Source organism: Mustela erminea, chromosome 15, assembly GCF_009829155.1.
Source record: "Mustela erminea isolate mMusErm1 chromosome 15, mMusErm1.Pri, whole genome shotgun sequence".
In the NCBI taxonomy this organism is placed as follows: domain Eukaryota; kingdom Metazoa; phylum Chordata; class Mammalia; order Carnivora; family Mustelidae; genus Mustela; species Mustela erminea.
The window spans coordinates 2,039,332-2,053,819 of NC_045628.1; the positions used below are offsets into that span (position 1 = coordinate 2,039,332).

Below are 14,488 nucleotides of genomic sequence, written 5' to 3' on the forward strand. Positions count from 1 at the left end.
CCCCGACCTGATAATTAAAGTACATATGCTAAACATTAAAATAAAGTAATCGTTCATCTAAGTTCAGATTTGCACATCAGTAACATGCATTCAACATGGGCTCTTCATCCGCTCAGTTGTGCGTGTCCTCTGGGGAGAGCACGGTCCTTCCTAAGTGCAAACCTGATTAAATAACTTACATGCTAGCTAAGATGAAGAGAATCAGTTGCTTTCACTGTGACACTGGGCTCTGGTTTCTCCCCTGAATGGGTCTATTCATGCGAGAGTGGGGGAGTGAGCCGGAGGGCGGAGGGTTGCTCAGAGAGCTCATTCCTCTGTGGGAAAATCTGGGTGCTGGTCCCAGGATCACAATGTCTCCCTTCGAAGAAATGGTCACCGGACAAAAATGTCAAAGGAATGGTGGACTGAGAACATAATGTGACACCAGCCAGTGCGCCAGAAAATTATTTAAGCAGACATTATCCTTTAAAAGTAACATGAAGCCAAGGAGACTGGTCCTTGAACCGAAAAAAAAAAATTAAATCTGCCACTGATGCAGAAGATGTAAAGTCTTCAACGTTCCAACAGAAACCCAACTGTGACTTCGCGCACGGGCTACAAATACTACGAACCGTTAGCAGCGCTGCTTCCAGAGTGCCTGAAGCCACGCGCCGCGCCGCCTGTAAAACGAGAGGAAGGAAGCGCAAGACGACCTCACTAGGATGAGTGTGAGTCCGGTAAGAAGGCCCTTCCTCCGTCAAAGCAGTAACGCACAGCGTGCAGACACAAGAGCCTCCCGAAGAACGCACCAGAAACAGTGCCCAAAAGCCTCCACCAGCACGCGGCGTGGAGGCACCGCAGCTGGTTCACAGACGCGCCCCAAGTAAGTGCGGGAGACGAGGCCTGCGGCCCTCCCACCCCGACACCCCGGGTTGCACGCGGCTGTCCGGGCCGCCTCGCCCCGCCCACGCCGCCGCCCCTGCCCCCAGCGCATGGGCACCTGTCTCCCCCTCCTGGACTTCTGCACGCTCTGGCTGCTGCAGGACCCCATGTGACTCCGCAGCCCGGCTCCAGAGCTCCGGCACCCGCAGGCCGGCCACGGAGAGAGCAGCCCCGCTCCGCAGTCTGACGGACAGCGGGGCCCCGCCAGTCTAGCTCGCCCTCAGGCATGAGGCGTGGAGAGCCTGGGCCAGTCAGACAATGGGGCCACACAGGAGGAGGACATCGGGCCAGCCACACAGACACTCCCTGAACTGTCAGCCGCTCCGGCAGGGCGAAACAAAGGAGCACTGACTCCATTACCTCGCAGGCACAGAACCTCACTCTATCACCACCATTCAGGGAGCCCCTGGTGTCACTGATCTTACAAATGGGCTGCAACTCGCAAGGCAAATTCTGGTGGGTTTCAGGTTTCAGGTCACTCACTGGTCCTTTAAAAATAAGTAACTAACCTACCTAACAAGCATAACGTTTTCTTAGAGATTTGATCAACATGAAAGATCATAAACTAAAACCAATTTATAGCAACATAACCCTGGTTTCCTCTTAGGCATGTCCCTGAGATGGTAACAAATCAGACAGCAGGGACCCCCCCACCTCATCGGGCCCTGCCACGCAAGGAAAAAAAACCACCGCTGCCCATTTCCTCCCAACCCAGTCTATTAAACTGTCCTCACATTTTCAAACACCAGACTGTAAGACAGGACGTGAGCCCCGGGGGAAGGAGAGGAAGGAGCCGCCAGGCCGGGCTTGGCTCCGCACCCTCCGCACCCTCCGGCCTAAGGCCGGCAGCCCCTCCCCGCCCCCGCCCGCTCACTGCAAATGCGGGACTGAGCGGGCTTGCTCCTGTCTGCGGACCCTGAGCAACCAACTCTCAAAACACAGGGGAGGGGCTGGGTAAAAGTTGAACGTTATCGTGCCTCTTGAAAGACGTCACGTTACTCTATTTCCAAACATGGGGATTCATAAGGTCTTAGGAAAGATTTCCTCCAAGTGCGAAAGGCGTACAGTGCAGCAGCTCCACCCAAAGCTCCGGGTCGCCCACGACGCAGGTCACCGGAGGAGCCAGACTCAGCACGCAGGGCTGGGCCCTCCTGCTGGCTCTGCCACACCCTGCCTGGGGCTGCACAGGTCTGTCTGTCTGTCTGGAAAAGGCTGTGGCCTGGCAGGGTGGGGGGGTAGTTTACAGGGTTGTGACACTCCAGAGTGTCAGCTCCCTGACCTGACGTAGAAGCGATCTTACAAACCACCCGCTGCAGCCTTCGCACCCAAACCCGGACGCCCCACCCCCCCAGCGGTGGCCGCTCGCCCTAATACTCCCGCATCATGAGGTTAAGGGCTGAAAAGCCACAGAGGTACACGCTGATCTTAGGAAGCGACGGGAAAAGGAGAAGCAGAACGAGGGCTCGGGGTCAGTGCCGGCCAGTGGGAGCACAAGATGCTGGGCTGGCGGCCTCCGTCTCCGTCTCCCCTGGGCCCAGGATGCAGAGACCCCAGGCAACGCAGGGAGCCAGGAGGAAAGAGAGAGGCGGCTTCTCTGGAATACAGTGAAGGCCCAGGAAGTTGCTACAGCGTCTTAAGAAACACGCGCCCGGAGACTGCATGTTTATTAGAACCAGTCACCGCTACCTGTCGTGACTGCAACGTTTCAGAGGCAAAAGCTACCCTGCGCCTTTCCACCAGCCCCGGCAGGCAAGTCGTTCCCTACCTGCTGCTCCTGTACGTGAAGAAACCAGCACGAAGCCTGCGATAATAGCGTTCGAGAGAACCGGAAAAGTGAGCCAGCGCCTCGGACCGCGTAAGGCCCTGAGGCCCTGTCTCCCCAGATGGACATACTTAAGACACCTCCCTCTCTAACGATGACTGAGGAAACACCTCAGGCCCTAGAGGACCCATCTCCGGAGCACTCCGTCTCTGGGGGCTCCTCTCGGCTCTGCTGGAAAGGGGGCTCCACGTCCTACGCGTGCAGCTCACGTGCTCCCACCGCTAAAAGCCACCTCGCTCAGGCAAGTGGCAAAGACACTTCCTGTCACCCGGACTGCAGCCCTCCCAGGGACACCTGTTTGCAAACCCAACAGCACAGGGACCTCCATGATGCCAAAGGCCCAAGTGCTTTTCTCCACGCTCTAACAGCCCTGAAAACCTCCTCAAGGCTGAGTGCCTCACCAGGCTCCCTAAAGCCAACACAAGGCCAAGGCCAGCATTACCAAGTTCCTCTGTCGATGAAGTGCCCGTGCAGGCAGCGAGGGGGCCTCCCCCAGGCCCGCCCACGGTCCCGAAGGGCACAGACACGACTCGCGGGCCGGCGCCCCCGAGCTCCGCCAGCCCAAGCAAGGGTTCTCCCGACCGTGCGCTGATCTAGGACGCAGACGACTGCCCTTTCCCCGCGGGAACACAGACAACAGTCGGGGCCAGATTGGTCACGGAAAACGGCCAACTCCGTATCTCCATTATCTGGGACTTCTTCCACAGCGGCTCTCAAGTCTGATGCCCGCTTCTGACTCCAACAGTCTGGCCTCTGGCGCTAAAGTCACCCTCCAAAGCCACTGCGGCTTGCACGGGCAAGTGGCAAAGTCTGCCACTCCCAAGAAGCCACGCTCCCGCGCACGCTTCTACCTCCTGTGTCAACAGTTCTCCATCGCTAAATCCTAAGACCCACAGAATTTCATATTCTGCTTACTGCACACAAACACGTATTTTATGTATTTTTTAAAGTTTCACGTGCATTTTTAGTAATTACAGGCCTGCGTGCCACTGGCTCTTGGGCGTGCTGCAGCTGCGGCACACTCAGCTCACTCCGGCGGGCCGAGACCACAACCGCACGGGAACACGTCTGCGCGGGCGCCGGTGGCTCCGTCAGTCAGATGTCTGCTTCCCGATTTCAGCTCAGGTCATGACCTCGGGGTCATGGGATCCAGGCCCACACTGGGCTCCGCACTCAGGGTGGGCTGGGGGCGAATCTGCTTAGAACCCTCTCTCACCGCCCCCCAGCCCCTCCCCCTCCCCTGCTCTCATTCTCTAAAATAAATAAATCCTTAAAAACAAACTAAACTTGGGGCGCCTGGGTGGCTCAGTGGGTTAAAGCCACTGCCTTCGGCTCAGGTCATGATCCCAGGGTCCTGGGATCGAGCCCCGCATCGGGCTCTCTGCTCAGCGGGGAGCCTGCTTCTCCTCCCTCCCTGCCTGTTTCTCTGCCTGCTTGTGACCTCTGTCAACTAAATAAAATCTTTAAAAAAAAAAAAAACAAAACACTAAAGCAAAACCACCTTTGCACAAACATCATTAAACACATTTAAGCTAATTCCTCTAGCATTACTGCATCCCAGGGCTTGACGGTTCTCAGAATTCTACACCCAGCGCTTCCGAGCAGCACTGTGGACTGCCATGTCCACCGCTGTCAGAGCAGGGATTCTCTTAAACCTTTGCTCATCAGATACGTAAACGGCCGCTACCAAAGTTTTTAGAAAAGCTCAACCACACCGGCAGAGCGCCGTCGATAACATTTGTGTGCTCCCAAAATGTGTATGTTTGGGGCATCCTGAAATCCCCAATGTGGTGGCCCCTGGAGATGGGGCCTCTGGGCAGTATACATAAGGGGACGAAGCAGACCCAGGGGACGAAGAGGCCGGCTCTGTCTCTCAGCCACGTGAAGATCTGACCAAAGGCAGTGCTGTCAGCCAGGAAGAGGGGAGCCACCCAAACCCCAAGCAGACTGGCACGCTCATCTCGGACCCCCAGCCTCCGTACTGGGAGGAGTCTGCCAGCCTGCGGCGCTGTCACAGCAGCCCAAACGAGTCCACCACCACCAGCACCGTTTCCAGTGTTACCTGCTCTCATTCTCTCGTACCCGCTCACTAACCCTAATGCACATGCAGTAGTGAGCCCCTCAGTCCTCAAGGAGAACCTTGTGTTGCTGTAACTGCTACAAATGTTCCGGTTAACTCTAATTTGGCTTCCCCTGTTCGAAGGCAAAGAATTTACTGAACTTTTATGAAGCCTAATCAATTTCGGTATTTTCTGTTTTCATTCATTGCTTTTAGGTTCTAAAAAGCCTCCTGTCCGCCCAGCGTGCTCGTCGACCACATCCAGACCCGCTGGCAGAGAGCGGAAGGCTGTCCAGCACAACCTCTAGCACCCTGGGCCACACAGTAAGCTCTGCAGCTCTGAGGATGAACACTAAGAAGCCAAGCATTAACAGAAAGAACCTTCAGTACCCGTGGGGGAGATACATTGCAGACTTAGTCAAAGTCAGTCAGCAAACAAAAGTAACAACAAATCCCGGGAGTAGGAGAGCTCAGAATCCAGGATTTCTAAAATCTAAAGTGTCCAATTTTTAGTGAAAATGTACAAGATACACAAAGAACCAAGAACGTGACCCATGCACAAAAACTAGGCATTGCAAGGAAACAGGCTGAGGGGCCCCAACGCTGGGCACAGCCCATGAGGGCTTCCTAACAGCTGCTCTCATGTTCACACAGGGACTTCCCAGTCTGCCCATTTCTGGGTGCAAATCATCACTCCACCCTACCAGGTAAAAAAGATGAACAGACTGAAAACATCACCATGTCTCGGATCCACATGGGAGAGAGGACAGGCAAAGCCCCAACCCTAAGACTGGAGAAGACAGGCAAAGCCCCAACCCTAAGACTGGCGAGGCCGACAGGCAAACACTGAGAGTCCTACTCACTAGGGCCCAGGGCCTCAGCAGAAACCAGCCTGGGAGCGACAGCTGGGTTGGAAAACAGAAACCAGAAGTGACGGATGGCTGGAGGCTCAGGGCGGACAAGCTGAGCGGTAACAACTCCGAGGCAGACCCAGCTGTAGTGGCCCCACAATGCTGGGGAATTTACGTCCAGGGGTTTTGCCACGTTCCCAAAATATCCGAGGAAAATGCCCCTGGGCTTCCAATGGAGATGCGGGAACTGTCCCACCAGGGACTGAAAATCACGATTCATATGCTAAGGATGCTAGTGGATAAAGCTGGCCACGTGCAAGAGAAGCCGGCGAAGAGACGGAAAGCGTAAGGACCACACACAGATAAACACCAACGGGAAAGAAGGACACATGTGACCGTCTTGTGAGCAGACAAGACGCGCCGAAGAACCAGGCGCTCCAGATCCTAATGGAATCCTTGAAGACCAAAAAAACACAGGAAAACACAAGAGAACATGGAAGGACTGTGGGACAGGAGCGGGTGTGACACACACATAACGGGACTGCGGGAGGAGAAGGGACAAAAAGACTGAACAGTGGTGACTGAGAATTCCCCCTAATCAGTGTCACACACCAAAGCCACAGATGTCAAAAAACACAGAACACACCAAGCAGGATAAACGCCACAAAAGCGACACCGGTGCACGCTGTCCTCAAACTGCAGTCAGAGAGGCTTTGGGGGAAAGTGACACGTCTGGTAAAAGACTGTTCTCCGAAACACAAAGAACTCGTACAACTCCGCGAGCGAGCCCAACTGTACGACGGACAGAAAACTGAACAGAAACCCTACAAGAGAAAACACACGAATGGCAAATCAGCACATGAAAAGATGCTCCCTGTCCTTTGTCACCAACAAGGGGACAGCACGCCCACCTAGTACCTCAACAAAACCCCAACCACAGATGGCACAGACACAGTGAAGACAGCCCACAGGAGTCCTCCCCTGGAGGACAATGTGATCGCGTCTTCCAGAACGGAGCATGCTCTCACCACACGACCCAACAACAGCCCTCCTTGGTTTTTATCCAAAGGAGCAGAAAACACGTGCACACAAAAACCTGCACGCGCAGGTTTGCAGCATCTTTACTCACAGCTCCCGGCACATGGAAGCAGGTGCCGTGTCCTCCAGCAGGTGACGGATGCACCGGTCCATCCAGACAGTGGGTTACTGTCCTACACTAAAAGGAGCACCATCAGGCTGCCAGAGATGCTGAGCACGAGGGAAGCCGTGCACATCTGGAGGCAGGAGGCGCCCGGGACCACCATCATCCTCCCGACTTGACTGCAAGCCTCGCCCTGCTCTCAAAGAGTCAAGTCAAACGAGAACTCAGTCTGTAGCCGACTATAAAAATAACCAAGTTGGGGCACTTGGGAGGGCACAGCCAGTTAAGAGTCCAACTTTTGGTTTCAGCTCAGGCCGTGGTCTCGGGGTCATGAGACCGAGCCCCCCGTGTCCAGCTCCACACTCAGCAGGGTCTGCTTCTGGCTCTCGCTCTCCCTCTGCCCCTCCCCTCCACGGACTTGCGCACTCACTGTAAGTAAGTCTTTTTCAAAAAATGGAAAATTTGAACAAAAGAAAATGGAAAATGATGAACTAAAAGGTGTGATGAAGCGAAAAATTCACTAGAGGAGCTCAACATGAGATCTGAAATGCGGAAGAACGGCCAACAAAAAGGACAGTAGAGATTATTCGGTCTGAAGAACAGAGAGAAACGAAGAAACATTAAAAGCGCCTCAGAGAGCTGGTGACACCAGTGCACTGACCGCGTGCGCAGCGGGAGTCCCATGAAGAGGAAACAGGACGAATGTCCCGTGACAGTCTAACGTCCCCCAGAATCACTCTGTACCCCCAGGTTTTGGGCTTATCTCGACCATCACACAGGAGCAGCGGCCACAGAGCCAACCTTTAGGGCACCACGGCGCAGTCGGACTGGTACTCGCCGCAGGAAGCCTTCCTTGGAAAGAAACCAACGTCCCACATACAAACACAAGAGGAAAAGGCAGCACCACAGTCCTCGTCCTGTGAAACCCTGAAGAGCCACAAGATGACTCCTACTGTGGCCTTGTGCACAGAGCCACGCACGGAGCACAACACACGCGGAAAACCAGCGCTCTCCGCAGAGCCCCGTTCCTGGAACAAACATCCAACAAAGAACCAAAGAGGACGGTGGAGGGCAGAGCGTGACCGGGAAAGGTGGGCGCCCCCCGCGTCGGGGTACGGGCCGTGCCAGGGAGGACTGGCGCTCCGTCGGCGCAGAGGCAGCATGGCAGCCCGTGCTCAGGGGGAGCAGTGGACACTGGGAGAAGAACGGAAGTGTGAGAAGCAGAGGCTGAGACTCAAGGGAAGGGCTGCTCAGTAGAGGAGCCTGGCATCGGCCAACAAACAGGAAGAAACCAACCTGAGACGGCCAGGGCATCGCACGGAGGCTGCGGACCAAGAAGCATGGAAGGGAAACCAGGCAGAGGCAGCGCGGACACGAGGGTGGGGGCAGGGAGAGGAAGCCACGAACTGCACCCACGCGTGAGAACGGGGGCTGGGGGGGCCCGCATCTCTGCCCACAGCTGCAAGCCGCTGCCCCCGCCAGGCCCATGCGGAGCAGCTACGAAGCAACGCACATTCCAACAACCAACTGTCCCGAGCTCACGGCACCCAGCGAGGTCCGCGGCCCACGGACAGCGCACTCAGCGCACCCGGGATGCGGACTCACGGCCAAGCCTCCTGCGACCTCGGCCTCCCCGCCGGCCTCACTGACACCGAGCCCCTCAGGACCGCTCGCAGCAGCACCAGCCCAGAGCTGCTCCCGGCAAAGACATGCCACCCCGCGCCCTCGGAGGGACAGCCCCGGACGGGACACTCTCTGGAAGACTCGGCGCGGGGAAGAAACCCCAGATGCAGACTTTCCACGGAGTAAGACTGATCCGCACTTCACTTGGCTGGCCTGGCACACGGATCTAGGCCGCAGTCAAAGGGCTGTCAAGTAAACAGGAGCACTTCCTATCTCTGCAGCCCACGGCACGGCTGAGGGGCCAGGAAGGACTCGACTAGACTTCACAAACTGCTAAGCTCCAAATGCGGCTTTAGACTCTGAAACACTCACCCCATGTACATGGAGACACTCCTGTGACTCCGCGCCGGCTGACGGATGTGCACAGGAACCCCAGGAAAGACTCCGCAAGGGGACACGCCAGCGCCCACGGTAACGGACCTCCAGCGCTCACACTCCCCTCTAACACAAGTAAAAGGCCACCTGATGCCTGTAATGGCTTTAAACTACACGGTGAGCCTTTCCACAGTCTCCTCTTGGAAGACTGTAAGTGGGAAGACGGAATACTACAGTATTCCACATAAATATTGAGATATTATAAATTCTACATAAATACTGAGACAAAAACAGAAGATTACTAAAGAGAGATGAGCAGAGAACATTAGGTGGTTGTGACTGTGCGGCCAGCCACGGGCCATCTTTACGCCGTGCCTCCCGTAGTTCCCCTGTGTGCCACGTCACACACCGGTGGACACACTCAAAAATAACAAGTTATTCTTAAAACAAGTTTTGCAATTACTCACCACATTGTAATAGCTTTTGTTAATGGCGGTCGTGTCAAATCCTTTGGGAGGGCTCTTCAACGCTCCTGACTTGGGCGATACAGGCTTTTCTGAAATGAAACGTAGCACAATTTTACTGCCCAGCACTCAAGACCCCCAAACACGCCAGCCCTACACAGCCCAGAGCGACGGGTCCGGGGCCGCTGCTGAAACAACCCACGGAAAAGGGAAGCTGAACAGGGACCCGTCTCTCCCCCTCGTGCTCAGCTCCCTGAGGTCAGGAGCCAGCGTCTCCGCCCCACACATCGCTCACCCCATACACCCCCCATCCAGACTTGACATCTGACAGACCGCGCTCACGACTGACAGCAGGTCAAACAACACCAGCAGAGCTACACCCACAACTCAGGAGCACAGCGAAGACAAAATACTGGAGGCACAGAACCAGAGACGAAGTCGGCGACCCCCCGTCTGGACTGTCCCTCCAGAATCCAGAGCGCTCCGAACGCGAGTGTCCCTGAACAAGTAGGATCTGCCGCCAAGTGACGAGCAAAGGAGGAGAGCCCCGCCCAGCAGGGACAGAAAACAAGACACCGGGAAGCCTTCACGAAGAACGTCTGCCCCAGAGAGGACGGCGGGAGGCGAGCATCGGTGCGTGGCCCAGCTTGAACGCGGCATGACAGCTACCGGAGCAGCGTCTGCTAGCGGAGGACACGGCTCTTGGTGGGACGGTGCGCGTTGCCCACCGGTCCTCCTCCAGGCTCCGGGGCCTGGCAGAGAGCAGGGCGAGGAGAAATCCCGAGAAGCGTGTCCTGAGAGGCCGTGCGTACGGTGCCCGCCCGCCTCCCCCGCATAAACCCCCGTCCTGGCCCGGTGGAGGGCTGTGCCCAGCGCCCTTCCCCCTGCCTGTGCGCAATCTCCCCTGCACTTCCGCAAACAAGCCCCAAGCCTCGCGCCCCAGATCCCAACCGCCTGTCCAGTACTGCCATTGTCCTCCTAGCGAAAGAAACCCCAAAAGCCCAACATGCACACACACTGTGGGCCCTCCCTTCCTGCACAACCGTCCACCGAAGCCTGCCTTCAGCGCGGCGCTGTAAAGGTCTCCCAAATGGTTGAAAATGAAAAACCAAACGGTGACGTGCCCGCGGGACGGAACACAGACTCCGTGAGAGAAGACCCCTCCCGAGCCCCTAGGGACGGCGCGTCCGCTCGACGACCGCGCTTGCCTCGCCCGTCGCCCGTCTGCGGCCGGGTGTGGAACTACAGACGAGACCGGCTTGGCTCACCCTGACGATGCCTCCTCATCTTTCAGACGCGTAATCTAGGGGACAATCACCAACAGACGCAAGCGGAGAGCACTGGTGCCCGAACGGCAGCCACGGAGACCACAGTTCCCAGCACACGTGCTGCTACCTTGAAGCCGCCTTCCACCGTGAAAGCTGATCACTTGCCAACTGCCTCACTTCACTTCAGACACACCTGGCGACCCCCCAGGCAACAGTATTCCATGTACGCACTCGGACAACTACAAGGAAGTTTCTTTAAAAGAAGTTTCATGGGTGCGTGGGTGGCTCAGTGGGTTAAAGCCTCTGCCTTCGGCTCAGGTCGTGGTCTCAGGGTCCTGGGATCGAGCCCCACATCGGGCTCTCTGCTCAGTAGAGAACCTGCTTCCTCCTCTCTCTCTGCCTGCCTCTCTGCCTACTTGTGATCTCTCTCTGTCAAATAAATAAATAAAATTTTTTTTTAAATTAAAAAACAAAAGTTTCAGGCCCCAACATTATGTAAAAATACAGAGAACAGTGGAGAGCCAGACCATGCAGGCAGAACGGCAAGACCAGGTCTCTCCCTCTCACAACACGGAGCCCACAGCTTTGCCGGGTGCTGCATGGCACCTACCTGGACGGGAGCGCTTGCGAACATCTCCTGCAAAACCCTGTGCCATTCCCACTGGGGGCCCTGAGGCAAGGAGGGGCTTGCGGTGCCGCCAAGCGCAAGGTGCCCGTGTAAGCAAGCCGCCCTGCCGCCGACACCCCACGCCCCCAGCTGGCAGGACGCTGCTGCCCCGATCCGCCAGCGCCACGAGGCTGAGGCCAAGGGCTCAGCAGGGTCCCCGCCAACAGCCACACGAGGGCCTGCCCCACACGCATCCCAGTGCCTAGACTCTCAGGACAGCCATGCCCAGAAGGGACACTTCCTCACAGCAGAGCGGCGGGGGCCTGGGTTGCCAGGTTTACCAGGAAACTCGTGTGCAGCCTGAGGGAGCCTCCTGGAGCTCTCTCTCCCTACCCCCACATCCCTAAAAAATAAGAACAACAAAACCTACACACACTGAAATGTGAGGTACCGGACAGGAAGTCACGGCCAATCGTAACAAAAAATGTACACTGGAAACTTCAGAAAATACTCAGCCTTCCCAGTATCCTAAAAAACAAAACAAAACAAAAAAAAAACAAAAAACACCAACATCCCATCTGGGGCGCACCTGAGAGCTAAGCACGGTCCACTGTGACTGAGCAGCAGGGAACCCACGAGGACATGATTTCATGCCGCCCTGCCAGGGGCCAGAGGATGCAGATCTTCCCCTTCTTGAAATAGACTAAAAATGCCAAAAACAAGAAAACTGAAACATAAATGTGCTAACCCAGAAAAGGGGGTGGGGAATCCTCGTGGCGCTGACAGGGAGGGCCCCTGGGGACTGAGGCTGGGGGACCTCTTGGTAATCCTTTAGGCTGACCAAGAGAAGCCTAAAGCCCCTGCCCACCGACCCGGGGAACCAGCAAGGCCATGGGCTGGCTACTCGGCCACGGGAGAGATCAAAACCCGGAGCCTAACCCTAGCCATGGGAGGAGGCCCGAATCCACACCAGGCCCCAGAGGCCCACCAGGATCTGCCTGGGGCCACAGAAACTCCGGGAGCCCCTCAGGAGGCCAATGTTGCTCCCTCTGTAGGGACACTTCCACAAGCCAGGGTACACCCCCACGAACCCCAAAGCCAGATCTGTAACCAGGAAGCACGAGCTCACGAAGAACCGGGCCAGAGTGTCAGCGGATGGGACGCGCGAGGGCAATCAGAACGGACACTGCAGCCGGGCGACTGCGCAGGAAGGAGGCTGGCAACGCCTGGAGCGGAAGCAGCGGACTGAAGGATAAAGAGGATGGAAGAAAGAGACTGGTAAGACGCCTGGAAACCAGTACACAATTCCCGGAAGTGAACACTGTGGTCACCACAATGACCTCAACGGACGGCTACCCTCGCAGGGGAGGGGGACTGCGGAACGCAAGTGTCCGAGGCGCGCACGCCCGAGGAAGGAAGCCCAGGAAAGCGGAGCCCAGGAAGACAGAGGAAAAGCTGCAGAGGACACAGTATGCAGCTGAACGGGATTTTAGGAGAAAGCAGAAGCAGCGAGCAGGCAGCATTCCTGGAGAAGATGCTCTCCAGAAGCAGAAACCAGCCCGAACGGGGGGCCGGGGGGAACCGCAGCACCCCTAGGCAGCACTGAAGGAGAGCCCCCCACATCGCTGAGACCTCCGTTCCAAGAGCCGGGAAAACGCCTGCCCCTGAGAGCCCCGAGCCTTGGCGAGCCGCGGTTCTTCCTCTACGTGCGGACCCATGATAGAGCTTAACTGGCAGGTTAGGCCCAGTCAGAGATGAATGAAAACCCTAATAAAAGACTCTAAAAAAAGTCACCCTGGGGCGCCTGGGTGGCTCAGTGGGTTAAGGCCTCTGTCTTCGGCTCAGGTCATGGTCCCGGAGTCCTGGGATCGGGCCCCGCATCGGGCTCTCTGCTCAGCAGGGAGCCTGCTTCCCCTCTCTCTCTGCCTGCCTCTCTGCCTACTTGTGATCTCTGCCTGTCAAATAAATAAAATATTTTTAAAAAATTTAAAAAAAAAAAGTCACCCTGTGCCGTACTCTCCCGGTGTGACGAGGGCTTGAGGGGATGGACGCCCACTGAGGAAGTGAGGCTACGGCTCACCTCCCGCCCCACGTCGCTGCTTGTGGACCTCGACAGACCGCAGGGAAGAGACCGCAAAAGCGTGACCGCGAATGAGGGGCGCCCCCGTGCACCGCGGCCCTCGGCCCTGGCTACGGGCAAAGGCGGTCAGATACAGCCACTGCCCGTAACTCAACCATCACAGGCTTCTTTCTGTGACGATTTCTGAAGAACGCTCGTGGACGGGGACAATTATGAGTAACTGGTCCGAGAGCGCACGCACGGCTGCCCCTCCTCCGTGACAAAGGGACCCAGCAGCCGCAGTCAGCCCTGAGCACGGTGGCTCCCACTTCCTCGTCCTACCTTCCGCACGACAGCGGTCACCTCGTCTGCGAGTCCCCACACCGGGTCACATCCCTCGCTCTGTGCGGGTTCATTTCACCGTCAGCAGCTTCCTCGCTGCCACAGCACCCTCGACCTGGGTGGTACCTTGCCCCACAGCCTCCCCGCTCTCTGCGCGACCTCACACCAGTGTAGACGCTCGGGCACCTCTGCGCCAGGACGACCTGCCCCTGCTCCTCTGCAGCTGAACCTCAGCAACTCCCACAGAAGACAGCAGGACACACACACGCTCTCCCGGCTCCAGCAGTTAGCCCTGAGATCACTGCTCCTTTTCTAGAAGCATTACGCAGGGGATCCAGATGCTAGCAACTTACCATCAATACTTCACGGTGTCCGTCAGACTCGGACTCTCAAACCCAACCATCAGGCCACTGTCACAGGGGACAAAACGGGCTCCTACCCTCTCAAGCCAGTTGCTGTCGGAGTTCGCTACACTCCGGCCCGCCGGCTTCCCGAGCCCAGGGAACCTGGTAAGGTCTACGCAGGTCTACGCAGCAGGTCTACGCAGCACGCCCCGTTCCACCTCTCAGCCTTTTCTTGAATGGCCGCAGAATGCCCAAGGGACAGTCGCCTCTCACCTGTCCACTCCACCTCATCTTCTATTCAGAGAGCCACAGGCAGGCTTCGCGATCTCTGGAAGGACACTAGGTTTTCTCACTGCTCCTCTCCTAGTTCCCACAGCAGAGCCTGTGCCGCCCGGGCAGGGCCTGTGGCTGCGAACCGCGCGCACCGAACAGTCCTGCTGACGGAGCGCGCAGAGCGCAGGCGACCCGAGGCAGAGCGGGCGGCTGGGAAAGGCCCAGGTGGGGGCTTGCGCTACAAAGTGGGCCACAGCCAAACCCCCCCCGCCCCGGGTTTATTGTCAAGCATTACCGATGTAGGGAAGCAACGAGAGAAGAAAATGGAATGTCCAGGCT

The 14,488-nt window shown here is 57.0% G+C and overlaps 1 protein-coding gene across 9 annotated transcripts in view; it reads right to left on the reverse strand.

Moving 5' to 3' along the window:
* Positions 1-14,488, reverse strand: part of ARHGEF7 (Rho guanine nucleotide exchange factor 7) — a 123,642-nt gene that overhangs the window by 39,036 nt on the left and 70,118 nt on the right. For 8 of the 9 annotated variants that reach the window (XM_032315201.1, XM_032315203.1, XM_032315197.1 and 5 more), the window contains one exon: positions 9,260-9,348. In XM_032315201.1, the coding sequence (XP_032171092.1) occupies positions 9,260-9,348 (89 nt within the window). Of the gene's footprint in view, positions 1-689; positions 693-979; positions 1,046-9,259; positions 9,349-14,488 lie in introns of those variants that run through there. The other variant, XM_032315206.1, reaches the window with a different exon arrangement.